Source organism: Aristolochia californica, unplaced genomic scaffold (assembly GCF_029961685.1).
Source record: "Aristolochia californica isolate CCGP_79_NKW_82.1479 unplaced genomic scaffold, dmAriCali1.0.hap1 SCAF_11, whole genome shotgun sequence".
Classification (NCBI taxonomy): Eukaryota; Viridiplantae; Streptophyta; class Magnoliopsida; order Piperales; family Aristolochiaceae; genus Aristolochia; species Aristolochia californica.
In genome coordinates, this window is record NW_027181782.1 from 30467769 (window position 1) to 30483205 (window position 15437).

General features: G+C 35.9%; 1 protein-coding gene across 2 annotated transcripts; it reads right to left on the minus strand.

The window, feature by feature from the left end:
• Nucleotides 1-7107: 7107 nt before the first annotated feature.
• LOC137943915 (G2/mitotic-specific cyclin-2-like) lies at nt 7108-11711 on the minus strand. 2 transcript variants are annotated; one of them, XM_068789355.1, is made up of 12 exons: nt 11105-11711; nt 10506-10568; nt 10243-10369; nt 10095-10151; nt 9958-10000; nt 9646-9834; nt 9420-9560; nt 8575-8664; nt 8272-8493; nt 8081-8179; nt 7818-7996; nt 7108-7629 (listed from the first exon to the last, which is right to left on the minus strand). In XM_068789355.1, the coding sequence occupies exons 2-12, from the start codon at nt 10558-10560 to the stop codon at nt 7485-7487; spliced, it is 1347 nt and encodes a 448-aa protein (XP_068645456.1). In that variant the 5' UTR covers nt 10561-10568; nt 11105-11711; the 3' UTR covers nt 7108-7484. The 2 variants fall into 2 exon arrangements, with proteins under 2 accessions (XP_068645456.1, XP_068645457.1); XM_068789356.1 differs by having other exon boundaries at nt 7542-7629; nt 7818-7917.
• Between the last annotated feature and the right edge of the window lie 3726 nt (nt 11712-15437).

The window sequence follows — 15437 nt, forward strand, 5'->3', positions numbered from 1 at the left end:
GATTTTCAGCCAAAATTTACAAACCAGCTTTTGACAAACTTCTTCCTAACCGAGATATATAAACTCAATACTTTCATTATAATAAAGAGAGTCATCTCTGAATAATCTTCCAAAGGTTTAAAAAAAAAAAAAAAAAAACATGAAACCATGAATGGATGATAATAACAAGAATGAAAAAAACTATCACAACAAGCTTCAATCTTGCTTCACAAAGAGCCTTCTATGAGTAGCCTTGATCATAAACTTCTTAGAGCATCTTCTTGACGTGGGGATCCTAAATTCAATGTTTTGATACCATGTTGAATTTAGGACCGCATGCTTGGAACCACGAGCAAGATGAGAGAGGGAGAAGAAAAGGGAAAGATAAGAGAAGAAAAGAGCAAATGGAGAGAGCTCGGGTAGAGAGGAGATAAGAAAAAGAGGAGAAGAGATCCTTTAGGCCAGTAGAGAGGAGATAAGAAAAAGAGGAGAAGAGATCCTTTAGGCCAGGAGAGAGATTTTTCCACGAATTGTGAGAAGATGAGAGTTTGATTGAAATCTTTTAAACCAAAACCCCTATTTATACTTTTTTCATTACATGTTTAGGGAAACTCCTCAATCAATTAGGCTCCCTAATTACATCAATCAAGGGAAGATTACAAATCAATGGAGAAAATCTAGCATCCTTATGAGATGAGACCTCATGCCAACCCTCTTGAACATGTGGGCCTTCTCCACACACACATGGGCTTGGTCCCATCTTCTAACAGGGTTGAGAGTCTAGTACATGAATAAAAATAAAAGGAACATGAAATCTCCCATAATTACAACTTATGCCACTCATACTACTTCAACACTCCCTTCAAGTTGGTACAAAAACATCAAATATTCCAAGCTAGGTAAATGTAGTTGAGAGAGAACTTATAAGGATAACTTTTTGTGAAATTATCTGCTAACTAGTTCTTGGAAGGAACATATACATAGATATGACACCTCCTTGAAATTTTCTCCTGAACAAAATGGTAGTCAATTTCAAAGTGCTTGGTTCTTTCATAAAAAAATGGATTGGTTATAATATGAATAACAACATGATTATCACAGTAGAGTTGCATATGTTTGGTTGTTTAAAACCCGATCTTTGTTAACAGGGATTTGAACCATAACAGTTCACTTACTACATGAGTCACAACCCTATATTCTGCTTCGATACTTGACCTAGCCACAACATTTTGTTTGTTTTTTTTTTTTGCTTCTCTAGGTGACTTAATTGCCTCCCATAATTGTACAATAACCAGAAGTTGATTATTTGTCTTAAAGACAGCCAACCCAATCTGCATTTGCAAAAACCCTCAATATTAGTATGTCCATGGTATTTATATAATAACCCTTGACCTGAATTTTTCTTTAGATACCAAAGTACTCTCTTCAATGCTATCCAATAAGATTGTTAAGGTTGATGCATAAATTGACTAATGACGCTCACAGAATATGATCTGTCAGATCTTGTGATTGTGATAAATCAATTTTCTAATCAATCATTGGAACCTTCCAACATCAATTGTATCCCATATTCAACACACAATTTACAATTTGGTTCCATCAGTGTATCAATAGGCTTACATCCAAGCATTCCAGTTTCTTTTAATAAATTGAAAACATACTTCCTCTTAAACAAGATATTACTATGAATGGATTGCAAAACTTCTATACCCATGAAATATTTGAGGAATCCTACGTCTTTGGTTTGAAATTCTTTATTTAAATCCCATTTTTGGTTGAATACCCTCAATATTTCTCCCAATAATAATAATACCGTCAACACAAACAACCTTAAGAATCATACCTTTTGTAGATTTTTTTTTGTAAATACAAATCACATGGTTTGAACCCAAGATGAATAATCAGAGTAGTGAATTTGTTGAACCAAGCACGAGGAGATTGTTTCAACCCATAAATAACCTTATTTAGGCAACATACCTTCTCCCCCTCAACCACATAACCTAGTGGTTGGCACATATAGACCTCTTCTGATAGGTCACCATTGAGAAAAGCATTTTGAACATCCAACTGATATAAATGGCCACTAAAAAAACAATAACTCATACTGAATTTATCTTGGCTACCGGAGAAAAGGTCTTATCACAGTCAATACCATAAGACTAAGTGAAACCTTTTGCAACCAATCTAGCATTATACCTAGCTATGGTGTTGTCATGGTTATATTTAAGGGTACGTACCCATTTTACAACTCATTGCCCTTTTAGTTGATGGAATGGAAGTCAAATCCCAAGTATGGTTGTTATACATGGCCTGGATCTAAGAACGAAACACAAGGTTTAGAGAGACGATGTGTGGAAACAAAGTTACCAATGGGATGAGATGTGGATGGTTGTCTAAAAACAATGATATGAGGTTCTTTATGGAAAGCAATTGGTCCAGTGTCATATGGTGGGTCAAAAATAATAGGAGAAGATGGAGAAGAGTGTACCTTAGAAGCACTCACACCATAGGTGAGTGGTTAGTTGGAGGAGAGAGAGTAGTCTCATGTCAAAGATGACTCCCCATTATCCTGCACTTGGATATCCAATGTAACAATTGGCCTAGGCATCCTTGCAGTAGATGTAAAACCTGGACGAGAACTACAAAAAAATATGGTTGATCTTCAAAAAATGTTACATTAGCAGAGACAAATGTCTTTTTGAGACTAGGTGAGTACCACATATAACCCTTTTTTATTTTTTTAGTAATGTTGAATTTATGAAAAATAGAAATACTTCACTGACTTATTATAATCAAAGTATATGAACATCTATTTATAATAGAGGAAAGTAGTAGAGTCCAATTACAATTAAACTACCCTTGTCCCAATTACACCCAAACTCTAACACTTAAAGATAAGTCCTAGCATAATTAAATAACCCAATATAAATAAAAGACTAACATGACTAAAACACTTTTAAACTGAAACTCCTCTATGAGACCTGCATTCATAATAATTGTGGCTCTATTAGACTTCTTATTGTGTAAGACATCTTATACCACCTCACGTGACCATAGTGGATCCCATATCTTATGGGCTTGGGCCCAGCTTCCAACACTCCCCCTCAAGTTGGAGGTGAAAGAACATCATAAACCTCCCAGCTTGTTGCAAATGATGTATAGGATCTTCTCGTATAAAATGGCAGCCCTCCATATCTTCCAACACTCCCTCTCATGTTGGTGCTCTCTTCCATGAGGTCCAGCTGGCATAAAATAAGTGAGAGTAAAATCACTCCAAACCATATGACATTGCTCTATACTCCAGTCATAACCCATGTTGGATGTAGGGCACACTCCTAATATTCTTAGGTAGTGGCACTCCTATCTTTTGTAGGTAATGGGTCTATACATAGTGCTCAGAAGTGTAGTAAAAACTCCTCCATCACCGTGTCCCTTCACAGAACAATGACTCTCAACTGGTAGGAGTAATAAATCCCAATTAAGGGGGGTAACATATATGTAGTAATAAGCTCTTCCATCATAGTGTTCCAACCCGGGCACCAACTCTCACAGGTAGAAATGGGTGATAAATGCATGTCATTCACAAGATAGCTATAAAAGACATGATACGTGATAAATGCCAGTCATTCACAAGACGACAATAAAGGACGTGATAAGTGGGTAGTACTTGTCATTCACAAAACGACAATAAAAGACCCACGGGTATATATATAAAAAAAGTCTCAATGGACTTAAACACCCAACCTTGATGAACTTAAACTTCCAACCGAAGCAACACACAAAAGGTTAGCCCAAAGATGTATGTGAGAGTCAAATAAAGGATGGTAGGAGTAAGGTTGTCAAATAACCAATAGGTAATGGGTAAATAGGAAGATAGGATGCTAAGGGCACCATTTCTTCAATAATAATGTCTCATCCAAAGAGACACAATAGTCGCAGCTAAAATATGCCTGGGCCCATATAACACAAACCAAAATAATAAAAATTCTTGTAAAAAGACCCATGAAATAATCCGATGCGAGTATCTGCACCAAATAATATGTTGACCAAGGAATATGTTGTGAATACTGCAAAATAATAATCCAGCCAAAGAAATAGGATCTAGTCGAGTCAAGTCCGGTATCTCCAATAATTACAACAATTATTATTGTGAGTCAGGATTTTTGGTCTTCAATTTTCTTTGCTCTTTCTTATACTTCTTCTTCTATTTCTCCCCCGAGGTAATGACATTGATACTAGTTTGAACCAAATAACATAGATGTAGCAAATTTGCAGTAGTATAGCAGTAGATAACGGGTAAATGATGAAAGTCTTTAAGAGTAGTAAGGACACATGGAATAATTCAGTTGAAATTCAGATTTTTCAATGCAATAGGATACCAACATGACATTAGCGTATGATGAGGAAGAAGATGAATTACGTGAGATTTCTGCCATGCTAGATCAATTAAAAATACTCTATTTTGTAATTAACTCAAGAGATTAGTAAAGCAAACACACAAGTTCATAACTAGAATCAACTCAAATTCACAATGCATGGCTGAATAGATGGAGAATAACTCGATAAAGAATTTGTATTCATATATGCATAATACATGCAAAATTCAAATTTGAGGTGTATCAATTTTAACAATTAATCATTGATTCCATGATGAAAATTTGATAAATAACACACGAAAAAACACAACTTAAAGGTTGAATTGAAAGCTAACTTAAACAAACAATTTTCTTAAACAATTAACTTCAAACCCTACTGAGGGTTTCATTGATTTGAAACTAAACTTTGCATTCAAATGGTGGATATTTAATCTAGCAATAAGAGGGAATATTTTAAATTGAAAGTCTTGAATTTTTTGCATCAAATTCATGGTTAAACAATTGAGATATAAGAACTTACAAAAAAAAAATCTGAATTTAGCCATACATGACTATGAAAAGGCTCTTTTTTTCACCAATTTATGGAGATAGCTAAAAAAAAAAAAATGAAGTGCTTAGGACTTGGTTTTGGATGAATTAAAATAAATTTCAATGATTAGGAATCACTTATCTAATTTAGAACCTTGCTAGAATTTGAAAAATCCAACACCTTGCTTCCTTCAACGATAAGAAAAAACTCCACTTTTACACACTTTTTAACAATTTTTTTAGTAGATTTACTTGAAATCTAGAATCCCTGTTGTGATGCAGTGTTCGATTCTAGGGTTTCATGCATGGAACAACTAGGGTTTAGGAGAAAAAGAAAGAGAAATAAGGAGAAAAAAAAGAGAGGAGAGAAGAGAGTCTACGAGAAAGAAGCTAGGGCACACGAGGCAAGAGTGACGGAGAAGGGGAGAGATTAGGACACGAGTATGAATGCCCTCCCCCTTAGCTTCATATTTATATTTTAAGGATAGAAACCCCGATACATGGATAAAAGAAAAGGAACAAGAAAAATCCCATATTACAACTTACACCACTCATACTACTTCAATAGTCTAATAGCATCATGTATAGACTAGCCAAGGATATGTTGTACTAAAAAAATCAAGATATTACCCCTTCAGTTACAAAGAGCCTTGGCAAGTTTCTTTTAAGTTGTCCTTTACACGGTTTTTCTTTGATTGGTGAGAGGTTGTGGTCCCTTGAACTTTGATATGGCAAATCCCATTACATAGGAGATTATGTTGAAGTATAACTTACTATCCAACATTAGGCAGATTTGAAGAATAGACACTGGGTTAGTATATGCAGCTTAACAACCCTAGTATATCTATATTTTTCTTGTGTTTTAACAGCAGGTGTTTATTATGAATCACATATCAAAAGTGTCTTGATTATGCTTTATACCCGGAATATGAAGATGATTTAGAGGAAGAAATTAACCAATTAACCAACCTATAATCTCGACATCAAGGAGCAGAAAGAGAAATGAACAAACTGAATTAGTGAACCATTTTTGTAATATAGCAAGTCAAATGTGGACAATATGTAGAGTGGAGTAGTTGATTTAACATGATCAATTTGTTTTTAATATTTTTTTAAATTATATTGACATTTTATTTTACTAAAAATTTATTAGGTGAGTATGTCAATGTACTACAATGATTAATAATTTCATATATTTCCATGGAAAATGTAGCTATGAGAAAATTTTAAATTTTTTTTATGTAATTTTCTAGTAAAGCACTAATAAATTTTATGTTGAAGATTTCTAGAAAATGTATATCCCAAAAAAATATTTCTAACTTTTCCTGGGATATAAATTTCCAACCAAGGTTGCTAATAAGGTTTCCAACATGTTTTAAGTAAGCCTTTAAAAATGAGTCATTTGAATAGTAGTAGGTAGGGAAGGATCATTAGTAGTCAATTAAATATAAGGGTAATAAAATGGCACAATTAGTTCAAATAAAGAATATGGCAAGTAGGGTCATTAGGAGTTAAGAATAGGGGTGGGCACACCTGGACATGTTTTGTGGGGAACCCGAGCCAACCCAACCTGAAAAATTTGGGGATGAGTTGATTGCACCTTGCGGGTCAGGGATGGAACAGATAAAAAAAATCATCAGGTTTTAGGTTGGGAATGGGTTTCCTTGAACCGGACCACAAGATTTTATACCCTAAAACCCTTTAAAATATATGAATGATATATTTTATGATATAATGATGTAATTTTATAAGTTTAAACTTAAAAAACAGGTTTTTGTATATATTATAAGATTTTTTATAGTGTAATTTTGTGATTTTAAAAAATATATATAATTTTTTACAGGTTTATAGCATTTTTCATCGGCAATATAGGCGGGCATGGGTGGGGAGGGGAAGAGGTGGGAATGGGGACATTGGTTGGTCTCCCAACCTCATTTGGGGGTCAGGCTTGGGACTCCGATTTGGGTTTGGGAAATCTAAAGAAACAAAAAAATTCAAATAGTTTCTTGGTAGCAATATAGGCGGGCATGGGTGGGGGGAGGGGAAGAGGTGGGAATGGGGTTGAAGGATGAGGGAACGGAATGGGGACATTGGTTGGTCTCCCAACCTCATTTGGGGGTCAGGCTTCGGACTCCGATTTGGGTTTGGGAAATCTAAAGAAACAAAAAAATTCAAATAGTTTCTTGGTAGCAACAACTGTAACAAATGGCAGGAACAACACACCAACAGACAAAATGCAACAACTGTAACAAATGTAACAACTACATTAAAAAATGAAATCACGAAAATAAGGTTCTAATGCATAAGATATCTCAGTACATTCACAGAAAGCAACTTCCTCACTACATCAGAAGCTGCCGAAAATGAGTTGGTTTATTTTGCCAGAGGCAAAAAAGATAGAAAATATCTATATTCAAGGAACATCCTCCCCACCTTCTTCAGTTTTTCACAACTACAGATCTTCTTCAGCACTTTTGCAACTTCAGTTGCATGTCAAGTCCTGAATGCACCTCTCTTCCCTCCACACTTCATCCATATACATAGTAAGTTAGATTTACATATATAGATGTTAGATGCTGGATGCTTGGTGCAAAAGAACTGTTAGAGTCTCGTGTCCAAGAGAAACTGAGCAGGTTCACATTTCGGGGCATAACTGTACTTAAATGTGTTATACTTCCTGTGGACACCAGTTAGTTTCCCAGTTGCCGACCTCTGATGAAAATCCACCATCAACCTTGAGCACTCTCTGTAATCCAGAAGGAAGAAAAAACAAGAGAAGTTATAGTCACCCAATTAGTAAGAGGAAGAAATTTGCACAACTCGTGACTTAACCAAGTTGATTCAACTTGAAAGTGCTAAAAGATGCTAGTTCCTTGTGGGTCATTGGCAAGAAGAAATAAACATAATCAACCAAGCTACGAAAGGAAAACTCACAAAAGCTGATCTTCAGCATAATCAGTATGCCACTCACTAGCCCTGGACCAAGTTCTGTACCGGCTAAGAGTACACTGAGCAGTGTAAACTGCTGCTGCAGCTAACAACGAGGGAGGATACTTGAGCATTTCATACTCAACTAAACAAAGTTCCACCATGAAGAACGAAAGAAGTTCCAACTGTTAAAAAATCATGAACCATATACTAAGTCAACCATCAGATAGCAGTAAATGAGATTATCATGAGAACATAATTCTTTTTACCTTCCTATCAGATTGGGCAGCCTTTAGGAACCTCTTCATGAACACGTATGGGGTTGGTACTGACATGTTAAATTGGAGAGTATTAATCATTAGCTTCTCCTGCAAGATCCAAGTTACAAACTTATGATGACTTCCAATGAAGGGACCTTTTCTCTCCATTAGATGTAAGGCGGCAGAAAGTGATAAATTACCATTGCTAATACTTCTTCCCTGGTGTAAGCCCTATCCGAAATAAGAAGTAGATCCTCAACAACTGGCACAGTTACTTCCTCATATTTGCAAGCCAAAAGCATAGCTGTCACTCCTACCAATTGAAGCTTCTTTCTTACCACAGATTGGCGCTCCAAGAATCTATCTATGAGATTCACCGTTAAAAACAAGGTCTCGTCCACAAGTTCAAACTTGTAGTGGACCTGTGAAAGACATGAATAATTCAAAGTTCTACTTTCTGAAGACAATCAGGAACAACAATTCATTAGAAGCATATACGCAACCTCTATTAGCCAATCGATCAAAATGGCCCTCATTTTTTGATTGATGTCAGATTGGTGTGACATATAGTTTGGACTGACACAGCTCAAACCCTGCATAGAAGGAGTTTTTAGTTAGTGTTGTTGTTCAGTCTTTTACAATGTCTTGAATGTCCCTCCCATCTTACTACAATGGCAAGGATCTCCAAGTCCATAACTCACAACACTAGAGAGAAAATCAGACACCAAAAAGTCTTCAGAATGATATTAAAGACGGAAAGAATCAAGAATGAAGGGACACAGACTCTCAAATCTCCTTGAACACAAAGCTGAATAAGAGATCACTGAGTGAAGCTACAGAGTGAGCTTTTGAAAGTAGGCCACTGGGAGAACACAAAAACTGAATATTTTTCATGTAGGTAAGAGATAAACTTTTCAAGATGTGAAATAGACTATTGTATCTGAGCCCATCTCCAATCATACAGAGATTTCTTTCCACATATTTTGGAGTCTAGTCCAAGGGGTTTGGAATTAGTACAGAATAATGTCAGTAATGTTATCCATGATGATTCAAACAGACAGTTACCAACAGAATGAAAATTATGCATGCTGACGTAAACATTTATATCTTTCATGGGCAGTCAACTAATTTAACATATAGGGAGTTTCTTTTCTGTTCATTTGTTGATTAAACTTATCTTACATGTTAGCAACCTGATAAAATCTAGAAATATTTATCTAGGTGCTCTATTACAGTCATGAGTTCTTGATATCTCTCAGATTTTTGCAGTGTTTTGAGAAAAAAAAAAAGACACAAGATGATGCAATGCAATGCTGTCCAATTTAAAATTTGTAGGATCAAAATTCACCTCAGTTTTTCTGTAATAGTTATAAATGTCTTCAACGTACTCAACAACAGCAAGCGTGTTCTTTTTGTCACAACTATCTATATCAGGAATAGCTTCAGCGTTTAAATCCTCCATCTCCACCTCCTCTAAGTCACAGTTATCCTGCATCGATAATGGCAAAGGTAAAAAATTCAAAGTCAAATTACCCTCTTTACAGGGGACATCTGGTACTGTCAACTGCACATACCAACGCATCCATCTCTTCCAACATAGCTTCTGTGTGTTTCACATATGAGGGCAATGTCAAGTCACTGGCTCCCATATCTTCATCTAAATCAATAACTGTAAAACTCTCAAACTGGTTCTGTGCTGAGTCTGAGGAGATCGTTTTCTTATGTCTCTCATTTTCAAGTGGTAGAGACCATGGATTAGGAACCTACAAATGAAATAATGGAAAACACGAAATCAGTCCATTGATTCGCAATCTGCAGCTTACAAAAAAACAACCGCCTGCTTTCTTTTAAGAAGAAAAAGATTAAAAAAAAAAAAAAAACAAAACCTCTTGTCGATGTTGGTTGTTTGCAAGAGAAGCAGCAAACCTCCTAAACCGTAAAAGAAAAGCAAGATCAGTCCTCTGAGGTGAAGACTTGGTTGATATCCATGCTTGCCAACAATACAAGTAAAACACATGCTGACCTAGTAATCGGCCGATGTCCTACAAGTTGCTTGGTCTTGTCCTCAACGCAAGGCATTCTGAGAAGGATAGAACACAGGCGATCAAATTTAGAAATAAAAGAAAGAGTTCCCATCATCCAGAATTAAGGATTTGGTTTCAGTATATTACTCTGGCAGCCTCCTTTTATTGACTGCAGGAGGACAAGGTGGAGCACCCAAGATGTTCTTGATATCCCTAAGCGCTCTTCGGCCATTTTCAGGATTTGCCGTGACCTTGGAGGCCTCTATTCCATTAGCTTTCAAATAAAAGAGAAAAAAAAAAGTTAAAAGCTAGAAAGAAACCAGATTATGAAGTTTTTCTCAGCTAACCCGATCGCCTCAATTCGATTTAAAAAATGACTGAGACGAAAAGAACAAAGTGACTATACGTACTTCGTAAATTTGCAGGTCTCATCACGGCCAAGTCGTTCTCACTATACCCATCCATTCCCTATACTGCATTCATCCACAAGAATTACCCAATCAAGATACAATATCTAGAAGAAGAAAAAATCTGGAACATTGCGTCTGTAGAGGATCAAATGAAACAGTCCCAGGGACGCCCAAATTAGCCAGCATTGCTACCAGAATATTTAAAAGAAACGCATAATCTATAACTTTCAAATGCAAAACAATAAAAACGACAAACAGCGAAAATTTCTTCCACAAAAAATGCGATCAAAAGTTGATCACAAAAGGGCATCCACATTCATCAATTTTAAAAGAATCAATAGAACCCATAAAAACAACAAATCGATAAAGCATGGCAAACAAAACCACTTCCAAAGACCGATCAGATATCAAAGACTAATCCGGCAACCCACATCAACAAACAATTGAAACACAAAATCCTACATGACCACAAGCCAAGAGAACAGAAGACCCATATCTCATCCACTGATTACCCAAAACGAAGCAGCCCAAAATATACGAACCCAACTAAAAGGAACTCAATCCAATGGACTACCAAAAGAATCAAAGGAATGAACAACCTCCGCTGAAAGAGCCCCTCCGATCGGCGGGACCGGCTCCGGCCTCCAGGTCCAAAAATCAGTGGCCTCCAGAGAGTGAAGGAGAGCGAGGACAAGAAGCCAAATGCGGGTTTTTATCTTTCGCTCGCCCTCTCTCGTTCTTGTATGATATCTGGTTTCGGTTGGTTCGAAAAAAATATTTTTGCAATAAAAGTAGGACGAAAGTCGAAAGGCAGTCGGAAACAACGGATATATGTCCGCACACGGCACATGCAGTGTTTAAACACAACGGCTAGTGAATCGTGGCCGTTGGATGGAGGCTATTAAGAGGCACGCCGGTCGCAGTAGCCCGCAACGGTAACCTGACCATGTGTTTTCAAAATGGAGAGTTCCCTTGGGAACATTCCGGTTCCGGGCTTCAATTCACTATTACTGAATGTTAGGGTTTTAAGGGTTAAGCCCTTCAGCTCAACGCTCTCTTCCACGCTCTGCCATGTCACGATTTCTTTGAAACCTGTCGCTTTTTAATTTTCTGCAGGAGAATCTTCTCGTAGGCCCAATTCTTTTAATGGTAGGTGGGAATGTGGCAACAGAACAGATAAGGAGAAGAACACCGCCCCTCTTACTCCCTTCCCCCTCAATGGCTCCTCTCCGCTCCTTTCCACTCCTTTCGGAAATGACAAGGAAAAGGCAGCACTTGCCCACTCTTACCCCTTTTTCTCTGTGTTTTTAAAATTGTCTGAACTGGGTGATTAAAAGGAAGATGACGGCTGCTTCACAAAACTCCATTATATGGTCTGCCTGGCTTAACATGAAGCTACAGCCTCCAAGTCCATTAAAATGAATTGAAAAACTAGTAACCCATGCTAGTTTAGTAGCCTATTGGCCATCGGGTGCTGGCTGCGGAAAAATCCATCCGCCAAAATTTTGTTTTCCATGGGAAGGGAGAATCTGAGATCCCCCATGCTTCGCAAGCAAGGATTCAAATATGTAAAATGTTAGAAGATTTGGACCGGGACAAAGAGAATCCAGCCAGCTGTGTTTGCTGACTTTTTTTTTCCCCGTGTAATTATTGGAGACTTACTTCATCTTCTCAGTTCACAAGTCAAGAAACTGAAGTGATCACATGCCTCTGTTTCAGAGGCAACGTCCTTTTTTTTTTTTTTTTTTTTTTGCCTTTTTAAGTGGGGTTACAATGTTGGGTCAGTTTGTTTTAATATTTTATAACTCAAACTGGGCTAGCTACTTAAATTGGATTCAAGTGGACCTAGTCCCATCCCTTGCTGGTAGAAGGGGTGAGTGGTTGTGATTGACTTTTTGTGTTCCCAATTGGTGTTGGGCTTATGTGACCTAGAACCCAAGCTTTTGTCGCCTATGTGGTTCTTTGTAATCAAATTGTTGTTATTGACATTTGGGATCAAGCCTTTGTGGCTATGTGCTATTTGATGATAGGCTTGTGTAGTATAGTGGAGTGATTGTAATCTATTTGTGAAATTTTGATAAAATTGGCTTGTATTTGCTTAGTTTTTATGTGGTGTTTGATTTTTCACTTTGTAGATTTAACTCCATGTTGTAGAGCACCTTTGAAATGAATTAGGAGCATGAGTTTGAGTTATGCACCACTAGAAAAATGTATCTTTTGATCATTGTAGTTTGTTTATGAGTTTGTTTGCTTGAATATTATGTTTGAGGGTGTATTTCTTATTGAACGGTCCTTAAGACTAGAGTGTGCAAATTAATGTTTAAACTCTAATAATTTGTATGCATAAACCTATTCAACTCCCTCTCCGGCCTCTATGTTTATACCTTAGAGACCCATCAACCATCAATTTCTCTTATATAATGTGATTTTAAGATTTTAATTAGGTTTGAACTTTTCTCTTTTTAGTTAGTTGATTTTATTTGTTATCAAATAAGTGTTATAGCAATTTCTATCTTTTTACAATGACTTGCAAAAACAATGAGATCGGTTATTTTGCCATTTAGTTTCAAACAAAATAAATTCACCATCTAGTGGGAAAGCTAGATAGTAATACTAACAATGTTATTTAATGACATGACTTGTAGCTTTTTGGTAATTCAATCCTTCAAGGTCTTTAAAAACAAGAGAGAACTCTCTTGGTCTAAGTCAAGAAATAAATCATGAACCAATGATTTATTGGATGTAGGATTTGACATATGATAAGAGTTGAAAGGTGACATTTTCTCAAATCAAAGGTAATCTAGTTTGATCTGTCTCGGGTTGGTTAGTAACTGAAATCCCTCTAATGGGTTTGATAGAGTTTCTAGATGTTAACTATACGCAAGAGATGCAAAATGACTTTTTTTTCTCAAATCCAAGGGTTAGGAAGAAGAAGCTCATAGACCTCTCTAAGTAGCCAGATTTTTATGATAATAGAAATGACATTTGATTATTTTACTTTTAAGTGTGAAGTTTCAAGTTAAAAACTTATCGAAACTTCACATGAAATGAAAGTACATGAAGAAAAAGAAGGTCGCAACATTCAAAATTTTAAGATTTGACTCTTCAAGAACTTAAAGTTGAGCACAATGAGTATGGGGCTAAGCACAAGACAATGTAGTTGAACATAGTCAACAAAAAGAGAAACAAAGCAAATTTTAAAAGTTGTTATAAGCAACAACTGGGAAGAAGTGGAGTCAAATTCATACTCATAAAAAGTTGAGTATACCAACAATGGGCCAAGCCCTTATATCTGGAATCGAGCAATCAAGAATCAAACCAATCCTAACTTTTAAATCAAGCTTTACAAAACTTGCCAGGAGTAGAAATTATAGAGGAGTCGAGCCCATACAACCAACTGCAAAGGAACAAGGAGTCGAACCCAAGTTACAATAAGTTTTGAATCAATTAAGGATTCAATCCTTGTGGGAAATTGGTGTGTATAGGAATTGACTACATCAAATGGATTTGACTCAGACTTAAGCTGCTTAACAAGAAGGATTTGACCAAAATTGAAGACATGGATTCGGGTCACACAAAGTATTTGACCCTCAAAAGAGTCGTTGGAGCTTAAAAGATTTGACCCCAAACTCCTAAATGGAATCTTAAGTAATTCTAGAAACTATATATTTAGTTGTAGACCTTCAAAATGTAAAAGTGACCTACCAAAATGATAAGCAGCGAGAGTAGAATATTTTTCATCAAAATTTGAGATGACCTTGAAACCAAACACGTTCCTCTTGGGTCACTATTGACTAAACTGTAATTATTTTTGTAAATGTTTATACTTAGTTTTTGCTTACCATAAGTTCCTAGTTATTTGGACAAGTGTTATAATAGAATCAGTTTGATTTTGAGCTGTTGATGTGGTTTAACTATACTTAGTGGATACTTTAATTCCAAGGCAAGAGCTCCCTCGGAAGGGAGTAACAATCTGAAATAGTTATTTTGAATTACTATAAAATCTTGGTGTTGTGGATATGTTAGTGCAAAAAGTTTCAAAATTTCATAATCTATAGTGAGCCTATTCACCCCACCTCTAGGGTGTTTCAAAGGGTAAATCTAGTTTGGTAATTGTCTTAGAGTAGGAAATATTATATTAACTAAAATATATTTAAAATTCACTTAAAAAAATTGAACATGATGGATAAGCAACTAAGTGTTACAAAATAATTGAAGAGGATTAGCATAAGTGAAATCCCTATATTTTGTAAAAACCCATGCAAGCTCAATAGTGCTAGACGCATAAATCTATGGTTAACTTCTACACAATAAAAAGCTATAATATGTTACTTTTTCAAGCCTAACTTATACAATTATTACCAAAAAAGAAACAACATTTTACAATGCTTGGAAAATAAGAGGATAGTTTGCCCTACATAAAGTTTGAAAAGTACAACGGAGTCCAAAATCAATAGTTCCTTTAAGATAATGAGATATGTACTCGATGTTAGTTCCGATGAGGAACAAACCTTTGGGGGGGAGGGGAGGAGGAGAAATAAGTTTGTTTAATTTTTTTGCTAAATTCAATTCCTTTTATTTTTAATCTTAATCTTATATGTGTTCATAATTTTATTTATAATTCAATGTATAAAATCAGTTTCACAATTAAAAACATATGCAAATATTCAAAGTACACAAAATAATTTTTTTTTAGAATGGTTCATTATTCTATCCTGGATTATTAGTTCACTTCTGAGGTGTTTTGCACATCGGAGTTCCACAACTATGTGTTAAAAGACACCCACATGTGTAGGGGTGGCATGTCTAGTAATAAGGAAAACTTTCATACAGATGACATAGAATTGTAATTATGTAAGCTAGTATATGTCCTCTTATGTCCTTTTCCTTTTGAATAATGTAAACTTAAGGGCATTGTAGTTATTGTAAACA